This window comes from Accipiter gentilis, chromosome 31, assembly GCF_929443795.1.
Source record: "Accipiter gentilis chromosome 31, bAccGen1.1, whole genome shotgun sequence".
Lineage (NCBI taxonomy): Eukaryota > Metazoa > Chordata > Aves > Accipitriformes > Accipitridae > Astur > Astur gentilis.
In genome coordinates, this window is record NC_064910.1 from 20,010,560 (window position 1) to 20,024,951 (window position 14,392).

General features: G+C 45.9%; 1 protein-coding gene across 6 annotated transcripts in view; it reads right to left on the reverse strand.

Moving 5' to 3' along the window:
- Positions 1 to 7,734: 7,734 nt before the first annotated feature.
- The window catches only part of CLTRN (collectrin, amino acid transport regulator), a 29,402-nt gene continuing 22,744 nt past the window's right edge, over positions 7,735 to 14,392 (reverse strand). For 3 of the 6 annotated variants that reach the window (XM_049834203.1, XM_049834202.1, XM_049834201.1), the window contains exons 6-7: positions 13,915 to 14,109; positions 7,735 to 9,905 (exon numbers count right to left, since the gene is read on the reverse strand). In XM_049834203.1, the coding sequence (XP_049690160.1) occupies positions 9,749 to 9,905; positions 13,915 to 14,109 (352 nt within the window). In that variant the 3' untranslated portion in view covers positions 7,735 to 9,748. Of the gene's footprint in view, positions 9,906 to 10,827; positions 11,454 to 13,914; positions 14,110 to 14,392 lie in introns of those variants that run through there. The other 3 variants (XM_049834200.1, XM_049834199.1, XM_049834204.1) reach the window with 2 other exon arrangements.

Sequence of the window (14,392 nt, forward strand, 5' to 3'; positions counted from 1 at the left end):
ACCTAGCACTTACTGCAAATCAATGGGAAAATCAATGCATGAATTAGTTCTGGAAATGCAGCTTGGGTTGAGTGTTATCGATCAGACAATACCTTAGTACTTTTAAAATTAGTCTATTTCTGCTCAGCATCACTTGATTGGTTTCGGTTTGGGTTTGCTTGTTTCTTTGTTTCTTTCCGAGACACAGCTCTGCAGCCACATCCATGGGGTTGGTTTCCAGTTCCCGGCAGAGCTTCTCCAAAACCACTATGAGTCTGTCTACTTGGGAGCAGCAGCAATCAGCCTCTCCATTGCCAAGCCCCAGGCAAGGAGCTCCAGCCCTCCCATCTGCGATGGGCTCAACACAGCACAGCCTCAGCCGGGCCACCAGCGACAGGCGTCCCCAGCAAGCAGAGCCAGAAACCGGGGACCTTGAGGAAGCACCTTGCTTCAATATCTTCTGATACCCATGTCCCGTGGACCAGGGACAAGTGACCTCTGTCATCCATGCGCAATCCTCTAACAATCTTTTTTTTTTTTTCAAGGGAAGGCCAACAACATTCACTCAACCCTTCCCCAGAGGACACGTTCCCTAAACTGCATGTTACTCTCCTTGGTGCCATCCAGACTCGCCGCATTTTGTGCTTCCTCAGCGATGGAGTCCGCTTCTGATCATAACCAAAACCAACGATCAGTAGCGCAATCACTGTCTGCATCTTACATGCTGTACCTTGCTGCTACGCTCCTTCTTTCTGGCAACGTTAGCCAACATTGACTCGTATTCCAGTTGTGAGCCTTCTGGTAGCACTGCTACTTGCTCAGCCGTTCCCTTTCTTGCCTCTGTACATCTGGTTCTAGGGTGGCACTAATTAGCGCATTTTGAATTTGTCTGGGCTGAAGCCCACGGCACTGATTTCAGACCATTTTTCCCATTTTTTATGACGATTTGGAATTGTAATCCTTCAAAGGACTTCCAGCTTGGCAATGCCTACAAACCTGTTAATAGATAGGTTTTGCCTTCCCACATCCAGATCATATACAGCAAGGCCCAGAAGAGCTATCACTTAAAACGGCCCCTCTTCTTGACTGAGAACCATGGAGCCTGTTTTTTAAGTAATTATGTGCCTTTTGTGATTCTTGTCTAGCTCGTCATTCCTCAGTTGGCCAGTGAGACTGTCACGTGATGAAATGTGGAAAGGTTTTTGTGTTGTCGTTTCATCTGTTGTCTGCCAGAGCAGAGAATTATGTCTATTATTACCTTGATATGATTTCCTCTCCTCCAGTAGGGAACAGGGACTATGTTGACTATTTGCTTTAACTCTTTTCTCTTCTATGCTGGTAAGTTAACTGCACAATCACTGGACGACCCAGTGCTTTTTAGGGTACTAAAACAGGGCTGAATATTCCAAAATTCCCTTTTTACATGCAGGTGTTGTTCTTTTCCCCCTTTCACAGTGCCCTGGTGCCTTCCGCAGGGGCAGCGCCGATAGCTGCCGTCTCCCTGCCGTGGTGCAGGAGTCACCGGGGCTCCTCACTCCAGCCTGCGCCTGTCACCCGCCCATGCACGGCCCCGAAATCCCGAGGGGAGCCTGCACGACGCAGGGGCCCCCAAGCAGTGGGATACTTAGGGGATACCTGGAGGGGGGAGAAGGGCGTCACCTCATTTCGTACAGGGAGTGCATCGGCACCTGCATTTAAGTGTGCATGCAGGCATTGCGGTGAGCTGAAAACGTAACAGGGAGGGTCACACTGAATTACGCTGCAAATTTTCAGCCTTATTTCTAAGCTCTTTTCTATCGCGTACCTAAATGTAATACTTAATAACACGTGTAAGGAATAATATAAAAATTACATGGCATCTCTCTTGCCATTGCCTTGACACAAGAGAAAAAACTTTAAGCTGTGAGATGAATTAGCACAAACATGTTTTGAGAAACAGCATTACAACAGTGGGGAGCCGCTGGGCTCATCGTACGCACATCGTACTTTCATGGACGGATTTGCTCCCATTGAGCAGACACATGGGAGACCACTGGATACAGACTTGTTTGTGTCAGCCTTACTACCACAGCAGGCTTTCTGCAGTATGGCTGCTCTCCGAGCCGAGGGCGGTTTTTGTAGCCTGAGACGGTGATGGTGGGTCTATGGGGAGAGGATGCCAGCCGTTCTCGGATCAGCTGGGAGCATTTCTTGGGGTGGACCTTCAGGCTGGTCAGGAAGGCATGGCAAGAGCATGGAGACAGTTTGTGCCACAGCAAAAAAACTGAGAAAGGGAAGTGCCTCGAGCCTTTTCAGGAAATCCAAACCTCCAGCAAGGGCAGCAAGGCAGCAGCCATGGGGTTTGGGTGACAGGAGAAGAGCAACTGAGAGGTAAAATCCTGCCTCGATCAAATACTTTGTTGTATGCAATGGTGGCCAGCCTGCTTGGCTCGGAGCAAAGTCAGTCAGTTTGCCACCGTTACAGTACAAAGGCTGCGGGTAACCTGACATAAGACAGGCTCCTTCTCCTCCGGTGTGCGAGTCCTCCCCTCCACCCCTCGGGTCTACAGCGTGAGCTCTGGCTTCCAGCTCCTACCTGATACTCCCAGTCCAGTAGTCCCCAGGGTCCGAGCTGTCTGACGTCTGCTTAAATAGCTGCCCACCAGTGTTCATCTGTACCCTGGCTCTGTTCGAGCAGTTTTCTGCCTCATCACTCATGTTGTTGGCTGAGCTGTGCTATGAAACTAGGACTGCAATAACAGAGAATTGCATTGAGGGCATGCCTCAATAAGAAACCACTGTGTTGCATATTGGGCACCACACACCCTTAAAATTGCTTAAAACACCGTTATCAGGCCATTTTTTCCAGGCAGGAGCACCGCTTAAGCTCTCTGCTGCGCTTTGTCGTCCCACCCAGCGCATAAAAGATGGGCATAAGCATTACTCGGCGACCGATTTGCGGAGGGGGGCTCTGAAGGGCTGTGGCTGCCCGGCGCCGGGGCTGCCTGGCCTGGAGCATCCCCAGGGAGGGTGAGCTCCATGGGACGGGCACCCCACCGCCTGCGCGGGGCTGCAGCTGCCCCGCTCTCTGCCGCTCCTCCGCCGTTTCCCCAAGAGCGGCTCACATCGGTTAAATACCTGCCAAATCCTTGCTCTGAGGACTCCCCGCAAAGCGGCTTTGTGGAGGCAGTGGGCGGCCCGGGGGTGGCTTCAGCCCCTCCGCACATCGCCCTGATACGGCCGTAGCGCTCGGAGAGGGGCCGCGCTGCCGCAGCCGCACCTGAGCATCGCTGGGGGGCAAGCCCAGATCTTCTCCCTCTTCCTCGTGCTTCAAACCGGGGGCTGGGCAAATAGTCCCTTTAATCCCCCCGAGCAGCCTTTTTCCCACATGACTAACTCTTCTGCACGCGTGACATCCGCCTTTTCTCGGACGAAAGCCCTCCTGCCGGTGCTGGGAGCGGGGCGCTGGCTCCCCAGCTCCCCGGCCGCCCTCAGCCCACGCGACGGGGCTGGGAGCCCTCCTGCAAGAGGGGGCTTTCATGGGATCCTCGTGTCCGCTCTCCCGGCGAGGAGCAGAGTTGTGCGGCGGTGAGGAGGACGGACGTCTCTGCTCCTCTGCAGGCAGGCGCAGCCTGTCCTGCTCGACCTCTGAGCCGCCCGGGACCAGCTCCCCTGCAAAAGGCACGTTCCGGCAGCCAGCCTGGGCTCGGACATCAGCGGTTTGGGCTTGGCTGGCTCTTCCTCTGCAGGAGCAAGACAGGGCAGGTCAGCGGCTGGTCGGATTAATTCCCCGTCGCCCAGCGGGAACGGAGGCCAAGGCGGCGAGTGCAGAGCAGAGAGACCCCCCATCCCCTGCCCCACGCTGGGGACCACTGTCTCGGAGGGGAAGAAGTGAGGGGAGCCGCTACCTGGCTTGCACCCACCTCCTGCAGCTGGCTCGATCGTGCAGCCGTATCCCGGTGATGTACCGGAGCAGGGAGCGGTTTGCACCCCACTGGCCCAAGGCTGGGGCCAGTGCCTTGGATGACTAATCCGTATCCCTTGAAAACCTTCTGTCCCAAGACCGGCTGCTTCACCCCCTGGATTTCAGACCTAAAGAGAAGCTGTCGCCTCCGCACCGCTCCTTTGCACGCCAAGGGAGGCGCAGGCTGGTGGCTGTTGCCCGAGCCAAAGCGTGCTCAGCATCGCCGAGGGGGAAAGTGCCCCATGGGCAGGGGCGAGCCCCAGATCTAAAGACCACAGCAGGAGCTGTGTGAAGATGCTGTCAGTTGCCCGAAGCATCAAGAAACCAGTGTTTTTGCAAGGTTTTAGGAGAAAGCTTTCAAGCTGAATGATTTTCAGGGAGGCAGATGAGTGTACGAATCAGCAGGTTAAATCAGGATTTCGTGAAGCGTCATTGCTGAAGACCACAGTCAAAATCAAGACCATATGTTAAGAAAGCAGAGGAGAGGGAACCGCTCAGGGGCACAATATTCTGTGTTCCTTACACCTTGTCTGCTACAAAAAGCCACCTTGCCCCACCAATGAAGGGAAAGGTATTGATCCTGTGAAACACAGCTTTTCATCTAGGCAACCCGTGTTTCTCATTTCAGTTTTACTAAGGCAGGAGTGAGCGGTCCCAGTTCATTTTACAGGGACCATGTGTCCGCACATCAGCATCTACAATGTCGTTTAGATACAGTATCATAGAGAACATTAGTCCAAAGTCTAAAATTCCTGTTGGTCCACAACTGATAAAAGCTACACACTGTAATTTGTAGCAATTAGAATCTAAATGATAGGAGAGAGGCAGAAGCTGATAGAGAGATAATGCCAGAATGCTCTTGCCTTTTCTCTAAAATTACATGCTTTCTATGTCGCTATTGCTGCAGCTAATAAGATGCTTTGATAGCTTCAGATTGCCACCTCTAAGGGAAAGGGAAACACAGTGGGAAGGAAGAAGACAGACTAGCAAAATCAAACTTTTCTTTTTGATCTTAAGTCAAATTCAGTTCCTACTGAACCTGATGACTTTACTGAGAACAAAGTTGAATCTGTGCTACAAAGGTAGAATTCCTCTGGACTGATGCAAACATCACTCCAGCCACAGAATATCCAGCTAACATGCAACTGCATTATGCTAAATGCACCCACAGTGCTTAATGTATTCACAAAACTGAATATACTGACACATTTGTGCTGGCAAGTGTGTATCGCTCGTCACTGTCAATGTACTTTAGATTTACATGATTTGAAAACTAGCAAGTTCAGTCTGTCAAATTAGGCCTATCTAACAGTGCAAATTTTTCATTAGCAATTGTCCAGTAGTGTAGGAAGCTGTGGTGTCACCCCGTCGCACACATCCCTTCTTGCACGCCACATTAAAAGGAAACAAAAACCATGACAGGCCAAAAGGAATTGCTCATAGCAAACCAAGCACAGATTGCTCATTGCTAATGGATTGTGGACAGTTGGTCAATGCATTTTCTATAAAAACTTGGCGCATTTAAACAGCTCATTTCAGGAGTCACAGGTTACTGCACTGACGAACTGACCAAATTTCTGCGGGCATCTGAACCATGTTTTTAAGAGTATCTAGAAACATAGGCTCCCACTTTTCACTGGGAGTTATTTTAAATCTTTGTTGCACTTCTGCCCTAAGTTTTAGAGCAATTTCTTTTGTTTTCCCACATGTGGGAGGTTACACATGAAAAACACTTTCTGTCAAGGTGTGATAATACTCCTTGCTGGGTCAAAACTGACGTCCGGTTCTTGGAACCAAATTATCAAACCAGAAGCTCTTGTGCTAATGCCATGATTTGCATTAATTTGGGAATTATTTCATTCTCACAGTGATGAAAGAAGAAGACTTGAATCCTGCCCTGAGGTTCCTTGTGCCCACTTCACCATTCTCTTTTGTGAACAATGGCAGAAACAGTGAACTGGCTTCAGTTGAGTCTTCCCTCAAAAAGCAAAACAGAAGTGTCCCTTTACGAAGGCATAGCCAGGGAAGAGTTCTCCACGAAGGTCGGCCTGACAGAGGTAAGTGCCATACCTGGATAGACAAACAGGAGCGTATAGCCTGCAAGAGGCCCATGAGGTCACCCCTCCAGGCTCTTCAGCCTGGGAATACTGGGCTCAGTTGTGAGTACCAGACTTCAGACCAGTCTGTACCAGAGTACAGACTTTCTCAAGACTTTCTACACTGTCCTGCAGGAGAATAGGCAAATGCCGACGTGGCAGAACAAACTTTGGTCTAGTTTTCTCCAACGCAGAGTAAGCATCAGCTTGCAGGACAGAGTGGTTAGCTTTCCTCAAAGCAAGTGGCAGAATGGCTCAAGTAAGAACTTCAGCATCTGCGCACAGTTTGCAATCTTCTGTAAAGAAATATTGATAAACAAGGCCTACTGATTTCATTTACAAAACCAGTCCATGGTCAATACAATGCTGAAGGCTGTGCGCAGCAAATGGTTGTGCCATGACCAATGCCGTCCCTAATTTAAGGAGGGCACTGCAGAGTTCCCAATGTTCTCCAGCACTCCAAATGTGTAGCTAATGACTGACAGTGTAAACAACTTACTCATGCATGATTTGTGCTCATTCTAGCCTAGACATCAATACTCTCTCTGAAGTAAGCTGAACAGAACTGTAACGTCCTTCCTGAAATGCTGACTCGCTGGGGATGTGGAGCTAGTGATAAACGTTGCAAATTTTCTTTAAACAGAACTTCTCTGGCTTTATTGCTTCATTTAATTGGATTTTCTTTTCTTCTCTCTTTTCTCAAATGCAGCTCTTGAAAATGAAACAGCACAATCTCGGGCACCGCACGTTACTTTGTCAAAATTCATTGGCACGGCACAAATGTGACTGAAAGCAGAAACAACTCATTGTTTTAGGAAATCGTTTACAGTATAGTCTATATCGCTTGTTATTCATTTTCCTGTTTATTATCAGGTCATTCGGTGGCAGGTGATTTAAAGAAAAAGGATGGTGAAAGTTACATAAAACATCTGGGCCAGATCCTCACGGGATATAAATTGTCATTGTACCATTTGCAGGCTCTGGAGGACAGGCTTTACCAAATCAAAGTGCTCTTTGTTTTCTAATACGTTCCTGCTGCACAAAGAGACTAGAAAAGAGATTTATTTCTTCTGTAGCACTGTGCCTTTGATTAACCTAGTTTGTGGTGCCTATTTCAGTGAAAGAGCTAATACCAACACTGGCTTCAAAGCATTGCTAAGTGTGATACCTGCCTGTTCATGTATTATTTGCTTCTCTCAAGCCATTTTCTGTCAGCAGAGAGGCAAGCAAGATGTATGCTCTGGGTGAATCCCATATGATCATTAGCAGAAAATTACGCCAAACTGCTGTAAAGTAATTATGCGGCTAAAAGGTGAGCTGGGAGGAAGTCAGTGATTAAATACTTACCACCAGAGTCAGCCCACACCACATAATGTTTTGTTCAGAGGCTTTCAATCTTATTTTCAAATCGCTGGCCAGTGCCACGGGCTGAACTGAACCTTCACTCAGGCATTGAGAAGTATGCTCAGATATGCTTGGCCCTTTTTCCTATCAAGTGAGTTTTATTTCGGTATCATATAGTACAATACAGGATAGCAGTAATTGTAATTGGTAGCTTGAGGTTGCTTTTGCACCACCAAGCTCTTCTCACCGAAATCTTTCACGGGTTCTTGCAGAGGTGCTGCAGTAACTGCAATCCATTGTGGTCACACTGCAGTGTAGCTATCTGTCATACAAAGAATGTGAGAAGTGTGAAGGTTTAGAAATGATGGGATCTGAACTACCTCAATAAAACTCTGCCTGAGTGAAAGACCTTGGAGCAATGACTGAGGAAGCAATAATAACACTGTACTCTATATCCTTCCTCCAAATGATCTTAAACACTGGTAAGCTTAATCTTTGACATTCCTGTGAGAAATATATCTCCATGTTGTGGATGGTAATTTTGAAGCACTGAGATATTATCACTAACAACTGACTTTATTAATCCTTTTCCAGAATGGAGCAGGGGCACACAGAAGACACAGTCCCTGTCCAGAGGGACCCACCAGCAGGACACCAAAGATAACCGTGACAGATGAGACCATGTGAGGCAAATGATCACTGGGTTCCATAGTTTTATTCTGCATTTAGCCCTCTTCTCCCGGTCTCCCCTAGCCTCAGGCTTCCCCCGCGCAGCTTCCTCCCTTCGCTCCGCTGCTTCCCCTTCTCCTCCTTCCATTCCTCCCCTTCTGCTCACCCTGTTCCCAAGAGCCAGCGCTGAGTCAAATGGACAGCCAAAGGTGCTCATTACAGCCAAAATGCTGAAGAATTTGTACCCTGGGAGACAAGAAACTTTTGTCCCTTTCAGGACACTGGACAGTCCTTTATAAGCAGCTATTACCCTGTTTTACCCTCTTCCTGTTGGTGAGGAGTCTGATGGAATAACCCTAATAAGTAAATGGGTTTTCTAATATTCCCTCCAAACACGACACTGGAAACAGGATGGCTAATGGTCAAATCCTGCCTCCAGTGACGTGGGCAGCGGTTTGGTGACTGCAGATACCGCATTTTGCTTCAACACGCTTTCATTCTCTGGGTACCCACATGTACAACTCCCCTTTACTGGGGCCCAGATCTCCTGAAATCAGTCAGAATTTTATCACTGATTTAAATGGGAACAGGGTTAGGGCACAGGTAGTACATATATATGTAGTCTGTATGTATGGCTGACTTCAAAGTAATCCAACAATGCAGTTTAGGGTCTGGCACCACTAGATGCCCTCAACTCCCAGCCACACAAATAGGAAACACAGGTTTGAATGGTCTCTGCTGACTTACCACTGCCTACGTGTGCTCACCCAGGTCAGGTGCACCAAGCCCAGCCGCTGGTGTTTCAAGCACTGAATCTTTCCAAAAGCTATCCAGCTGTCACATGAAGGTTCATCTGACCCCAGGCTGGCTCTGTCTTGGAAATCTACTCTAGTTTTATCATTAAAAAATGTAAGGAAGATTTTTTCCAAAGAGCTGCAAAATGCCCTCATAGATTTAATGAGAGCTGGGCCACCAACCACAGATTGCACCTTTGGAAAATATGCCCTTTGTTGCAACTTTTAATTTCAACAGATTTCAAACTTTTGCAACTTTTAACTTCCAGGTCATGTAATCTCTGACTTTGACTGTCAAGTGAAAAACACTTTTAGTACCAGACCTTTGCTAGCCCTAAAGCTATAGATGACCCAGCCACTTTTAACCTGCTCTTTACGGAGGCTGTGAAAGCTTGCTTTTTTTTTTTTTTCTTGATAAATGAAAACTTTCATGCACTGATCACTATTCCACCCAAAGGCATGCTGCATATCAGCAAACATAAGTCATTTTACAGAGAAACTTTTGCATATGGCTTGAAAGAAAGCCCAGCAAGAATTGACAGTGATAGATGATCTCCCCAGTGACATTCAGGAATAATGCAGTTTCACATTTATATCAGGGAAAAACAAGCAATGGACATATTTAAATAATCATTAAAAATTAAATGCCTGACACAAGGCAGGTTTCAACCCTGTTCTGCTGTACATCTTCCGGAAATCTTTAATGGATATCATTTGACGTCTTCTCATTTGCTTTGCTCACGAACAAAAGCTTTGTAATGGAGGTTCGAGTGTATTTGTTATCAGCAAAAGGTTCTCTCAAGGGAAATTAAGTGAAAGGACATTTTTCTTGTCTTCATGTTTGACATTCAGAAGTAGTGACGAGATGAAGTAGGCACAGGCAGGAGTCTTTCAAAAAACCGCCAGATAGCAATGGCAGCATTTCATAAGGACGTGAACCGTTCATCATCTGCTGCAAAGACTCCATTAATGTGGCCTGCTTTTAAATCCAGCGCTTCGCAAGGAATCCCATTTTCTACCGTTACTGTCACTTCACCTTTCTCTTCTAAATTTTCTCTCTCTGTTGACTCTTTATTCTTTCTAAAAACAAGAAAGAGAAAATCATCTTATTCTGTTGACCTGCAGCACTCCACCATGATTCCACAGACAGAAAACTGCACATTTAGTCAGGAGTTTATCGTAGGTTATGTTCTAAAAGGCATAATCTGGTGCACCTCTTTGCTGTTGTAAATATACCATGGAAGGTGGGAGGTCCACAGATTGGGAGCCCTGGTTTAGCAGTCTGAGGTCAGGATTAGGAACCAGAAAACCTAGAGTAAACATGTTGTAAGTATGTTATAAATATTACTTCACCTCCTTATTCTGTAAAATGACTGGAGGGTGCAGAATGAAAAGCTGGTGCAAAGCAAAAATGGAAAAAATCTCTAAATCTGTTTTTGCTTTACGTCAGGAAGGACTGCACTAAATGTCTAGTCTGACCCTGTTATGTATATCATAGATTTCACCCCATGATGCGGACAAATTAAAACATACTTTTTAGAAACTTTAGGCTATAGCCTCCAAATGTGGAGACCCAAGTGCGCTCACACTCCTTGACGATCTTCTCCAGAAGTTAGGCACTTTTAATGCTGAAAATCTGCATTTTTAGTTCAAATTTCATTAACAGCCACCTTCCTACCCAGTACTGTATACTTTTGTTTTCTAGATCAAACAATTGCACGGCTTTCACTTATCCAGGCTCCAGTTCTCACCAAGAGCATATTAAAATAGTTGCTGAATAAAATTATCTAAAAATACAACCACGAGAAGATGTAATACAGCAGTATCAGTCAACATGTCATGATGTTTAATTCCAGATTTATTCTGACCTTAAGATCTTCTAGTTCATAGTTGAAAAACCTGCTGTACTTTACAGCCTGCAGCATCAGCGGTTTCAGAGGATAAGAAACTCAAAGGTCAGCTACACTGCTTCTTCCTATCCCACAACATGTACTGTAACAATCTGACGCAGGACAATCGTAACAACCTGACTCAGTGTAACTGCTAATAACAGCAATATTAACAATAATAAAATTTCATTGGCCTTTGGGAGATTCTTGGCATTACAGACTCGCTAAAAATAAACATGGGGGGTAGTAGTGGAAACCTCTGACCTCTGGCTGCTGTATCTGCTCTTAAAGTGATAAAAGGAGTGTTCTCCAATACAAAAACCGTGGGGGCAGAACATAAAAGAAGATACTAAGAAGCAGGTTCAAAAGAAATGAGAGGAGTAGATGTGTGGAACTCGTTGCCATAGGAATTCAGAGAAGCTAAAAATTTCTGTGAGCCCAAGGGGAGACTCAACAAGTTAAGGGAAGAGAAAACATTGTGGGTTACCCAATACACAAAGACCAAATCCAGCTCAGTAAGGCCCCCAGCTGCAAATTAGATGCTGGGACAGTAATAGAGGGAAATGCTGTGTGTGCTTACTCTTTTTTCACTCTTCAAGGCAAATGTTTATGGCCTCTGCTGCAGATGGGATTTTGAGGGGTAGGGGCAGACTTCGGTCTAGTTCAGCATAGCCAGTAGAGGATGGTCCTGCCCTGGGTATGTGCCAAATCTATTATCGGAGAGGGAGGTGTCCTATTGCTGCAATGACAGGAGAACAAACATAAGGCTGGGAGACTGTGTGTCTGATCCAGCTCACTGTAGAGTCCAGGCCTACAATCACATGGAGCTCTTCAAGTTGCAGGCAGCTGCAGCTTGGAATTTTACATGTTGGCAGTGATGCACAGTGAAGACCTAATTAAGAAAATCTTTCAGTTCAAAAAATGACGCATGAGTCTAACTCATTACTGAAACTCCATTATAGGCCAATCATGTGCTCCCTTGCCACTCCGAGTACGAAGAGCCTGAAGCACGTGCTTTTGGGCTTCTCTGAACCAAGGTATTTAACTTGTACTTTAAAGGCCTACAAAGACAAAATGCCAGTTTTATGAGAAGTCAACACCATCCTTGGGGCCAGATTTCCAACACAGCTTACTTGGCAACAGGGCTGCCATTATGTCAGCTCTGGACAGCTTTCCAAGAAAACTCATTACTGGACATGCTGGTCTTTGACAACCTGGTCACATACTTCGGTGGCTGAAAAAGAGACGAGCACTTTAGAAATTCTCTTCTCTTCTCTGATGTCTGGCTCTTCTTTTGAGAAGCCAAATAGCTGAGACCAGCCCTTTTACCTCTCCAGCCTTTGCAACAGTAGATGGAAGAAATATATGCTTGGTTTACCCTCTCTCTCTCCCCCCCACCCCTGACTGCAGATGCTGCTGATGTGAAAGGAGGGCTAGACTTCAATCATGCATTAATCTGCTCCGAGGAAAGGTTATATGTAAAGGCATACAGAGAAGTGAAAAGGAGCATAACAACTAAAAGGACAAGAAGAGCATGAGACACAGAGGATGCCAAGTGACCATAGGCAGGCAGCAACAAACCATATTACTGGCAGTACAACAATAAAAGCATGTAGTTTACACCATATTGAGGGGAACTGCTCAAGCTCATCTGAGTTATTTCGAAAACAGAGGGGGAGGGAAATGCTGTCTTTCAGCATGATATGAAGCACAAATTATTATTTTAGCTAGAAAAATCATAGCCATTTAGAATAATTTATTTGTATTACACTTATTTAAAACATTCAAAGACCCACTTTAAGTTAGGCACTATATAGACACACAGCCATGATACTACACAGAGGGCAGGTATGGGCTTCAGGTAGCAACATTATTCTCCAGTTTTACAGAAGGGTTGCCTAGGTTCAGGGGATGAAATAACTCAGCCCATACCACCTCAAAGGTTGTGACAGGGCTTAAACTATCCACAGATCCCAAGTATCTGCCCAGATTCTTTCCCCAACAGAACCTCTCATCTATTGTTGGATTTTGTTTTTTGAAAACAGAAAGGGGTTGGTTTTGCAAATTCATGCAACTCTTCTCAATGCAAAATGTAACTGAAGGGATTCTGACTACAGTACTTATGCTTCACAATGTGTTGTTTTTCTGAGATCTTTTAATGTTGTTCTTCAAGGTGATAAGGATGCAGAAAGGAAAAGTCTCTGCAACGTACCACTATATGGGGATGCAGTCCACCATACAGTCAGTAATTCTAACATTATCTAGTTGTCAGCAGAAGTTTACCCTTTTTCAGTTCTTCTGCTGTTCCTGTACGACCCTGTTGCTGAAATCATAATTTTGTGCTAACCTAACCTCCACGGCAGCCTAAAGCATGGCAGAATCTCAGCTCAGCTGAGCAATTTCTATTCCTTGTGCCCAACTCTGAGCCAACAGAGATGGCAGCACTAAAACTTCACCTACTCTCTGTCTTGCTCCAACATGCTCACACTAGGGAAGCATGAATAGCCTTCTCTTTTTCACCAGTGCCACCACAGGGAAGAAACTGAGAGGAAAAAAGAGTATCTCTCTCCCACCCTACTGCCAAACAGCAAACACCTAGGGTCATGGGGAGATCTGGTCATGAACCTGTGAAGTGCTCCGTACTTCGGACTCATCAGGTCATGAACAGTAGGAGAGACCATGCACTGTTCCATTGAGCAGGCCCTCTTCAGCCATACATTAATCATTTTTGTGTCCTCTACTGAGGCTTCTCAAACTGCAGCAGCTGATTTTTTTTTCTAGCCCTGCCAGCTTTTGACACTACTGCCCTGGAAGGGGTGCAGTCACTGCCAGCCTTCTCCCTCTTGGTAGCTATTTGGGTAGTCTGTGAGAGGCGGCTCATCTGTGCCACACTAAACCTTGAGAAGAATGACAGCAAATGTCTTTGTAAAGCTATCATCTCTAGTTAGGTGGCCTCCAGGATCCTATTCTTGTACTCCCTATTTCCTCATTACACCCCAGCATTACTAAGGCATCTATACTTCATACTTAAAAAATTTAACTCCTTTGCTAGGAAAAGGACACATGGATTATCTTTACCTATGGAGGGAGGGGGGGGCACAGCTATAATTTCTCTGAGGCTGATCTGAAAAGCAAAGCCAGCCCAGCTGACTTAACTTGCCAGTATTCAGTTAAACCAGAAGAAAAGCTAAGCCGCTTACTTCTTGCGTTGCTGAATCCCTGCAACAACAAGGAAAACAATTCCAGCCACAATGAGACAAAGAACAACACCAAATACGATAAGCCAAACAGGCGTGGAGGGTTCAACTGGAGGTGATAAGGTTGAGGTTATCTTCAGGAACTGCAGTGTTTTGTCACTCAGTAGGAAGGCACTGTTGATTCTGTTCCGGTTCATCCTTCATAAAAACACAAAGAACATTACAACTCTTTATAAAGGTATTTCATAAGTTAAAATGACAGAAGAAAAAAAGAAAAGGAAATTTAATGTATGTGCTGCAAGTCTGGCAGGGCTGAATTTGATCCAGCATGATCCAGACCTTCACTTTAACATAGACCTTATCAGTAATCCATAGACACCCACACACTTACAAGTTTTTGAACACCAGACTTTTGTATGTATTTATCTGAAAAACTGGGAAATACAGATGAGACCTGAAGTACTGTATTATTATTTATTTC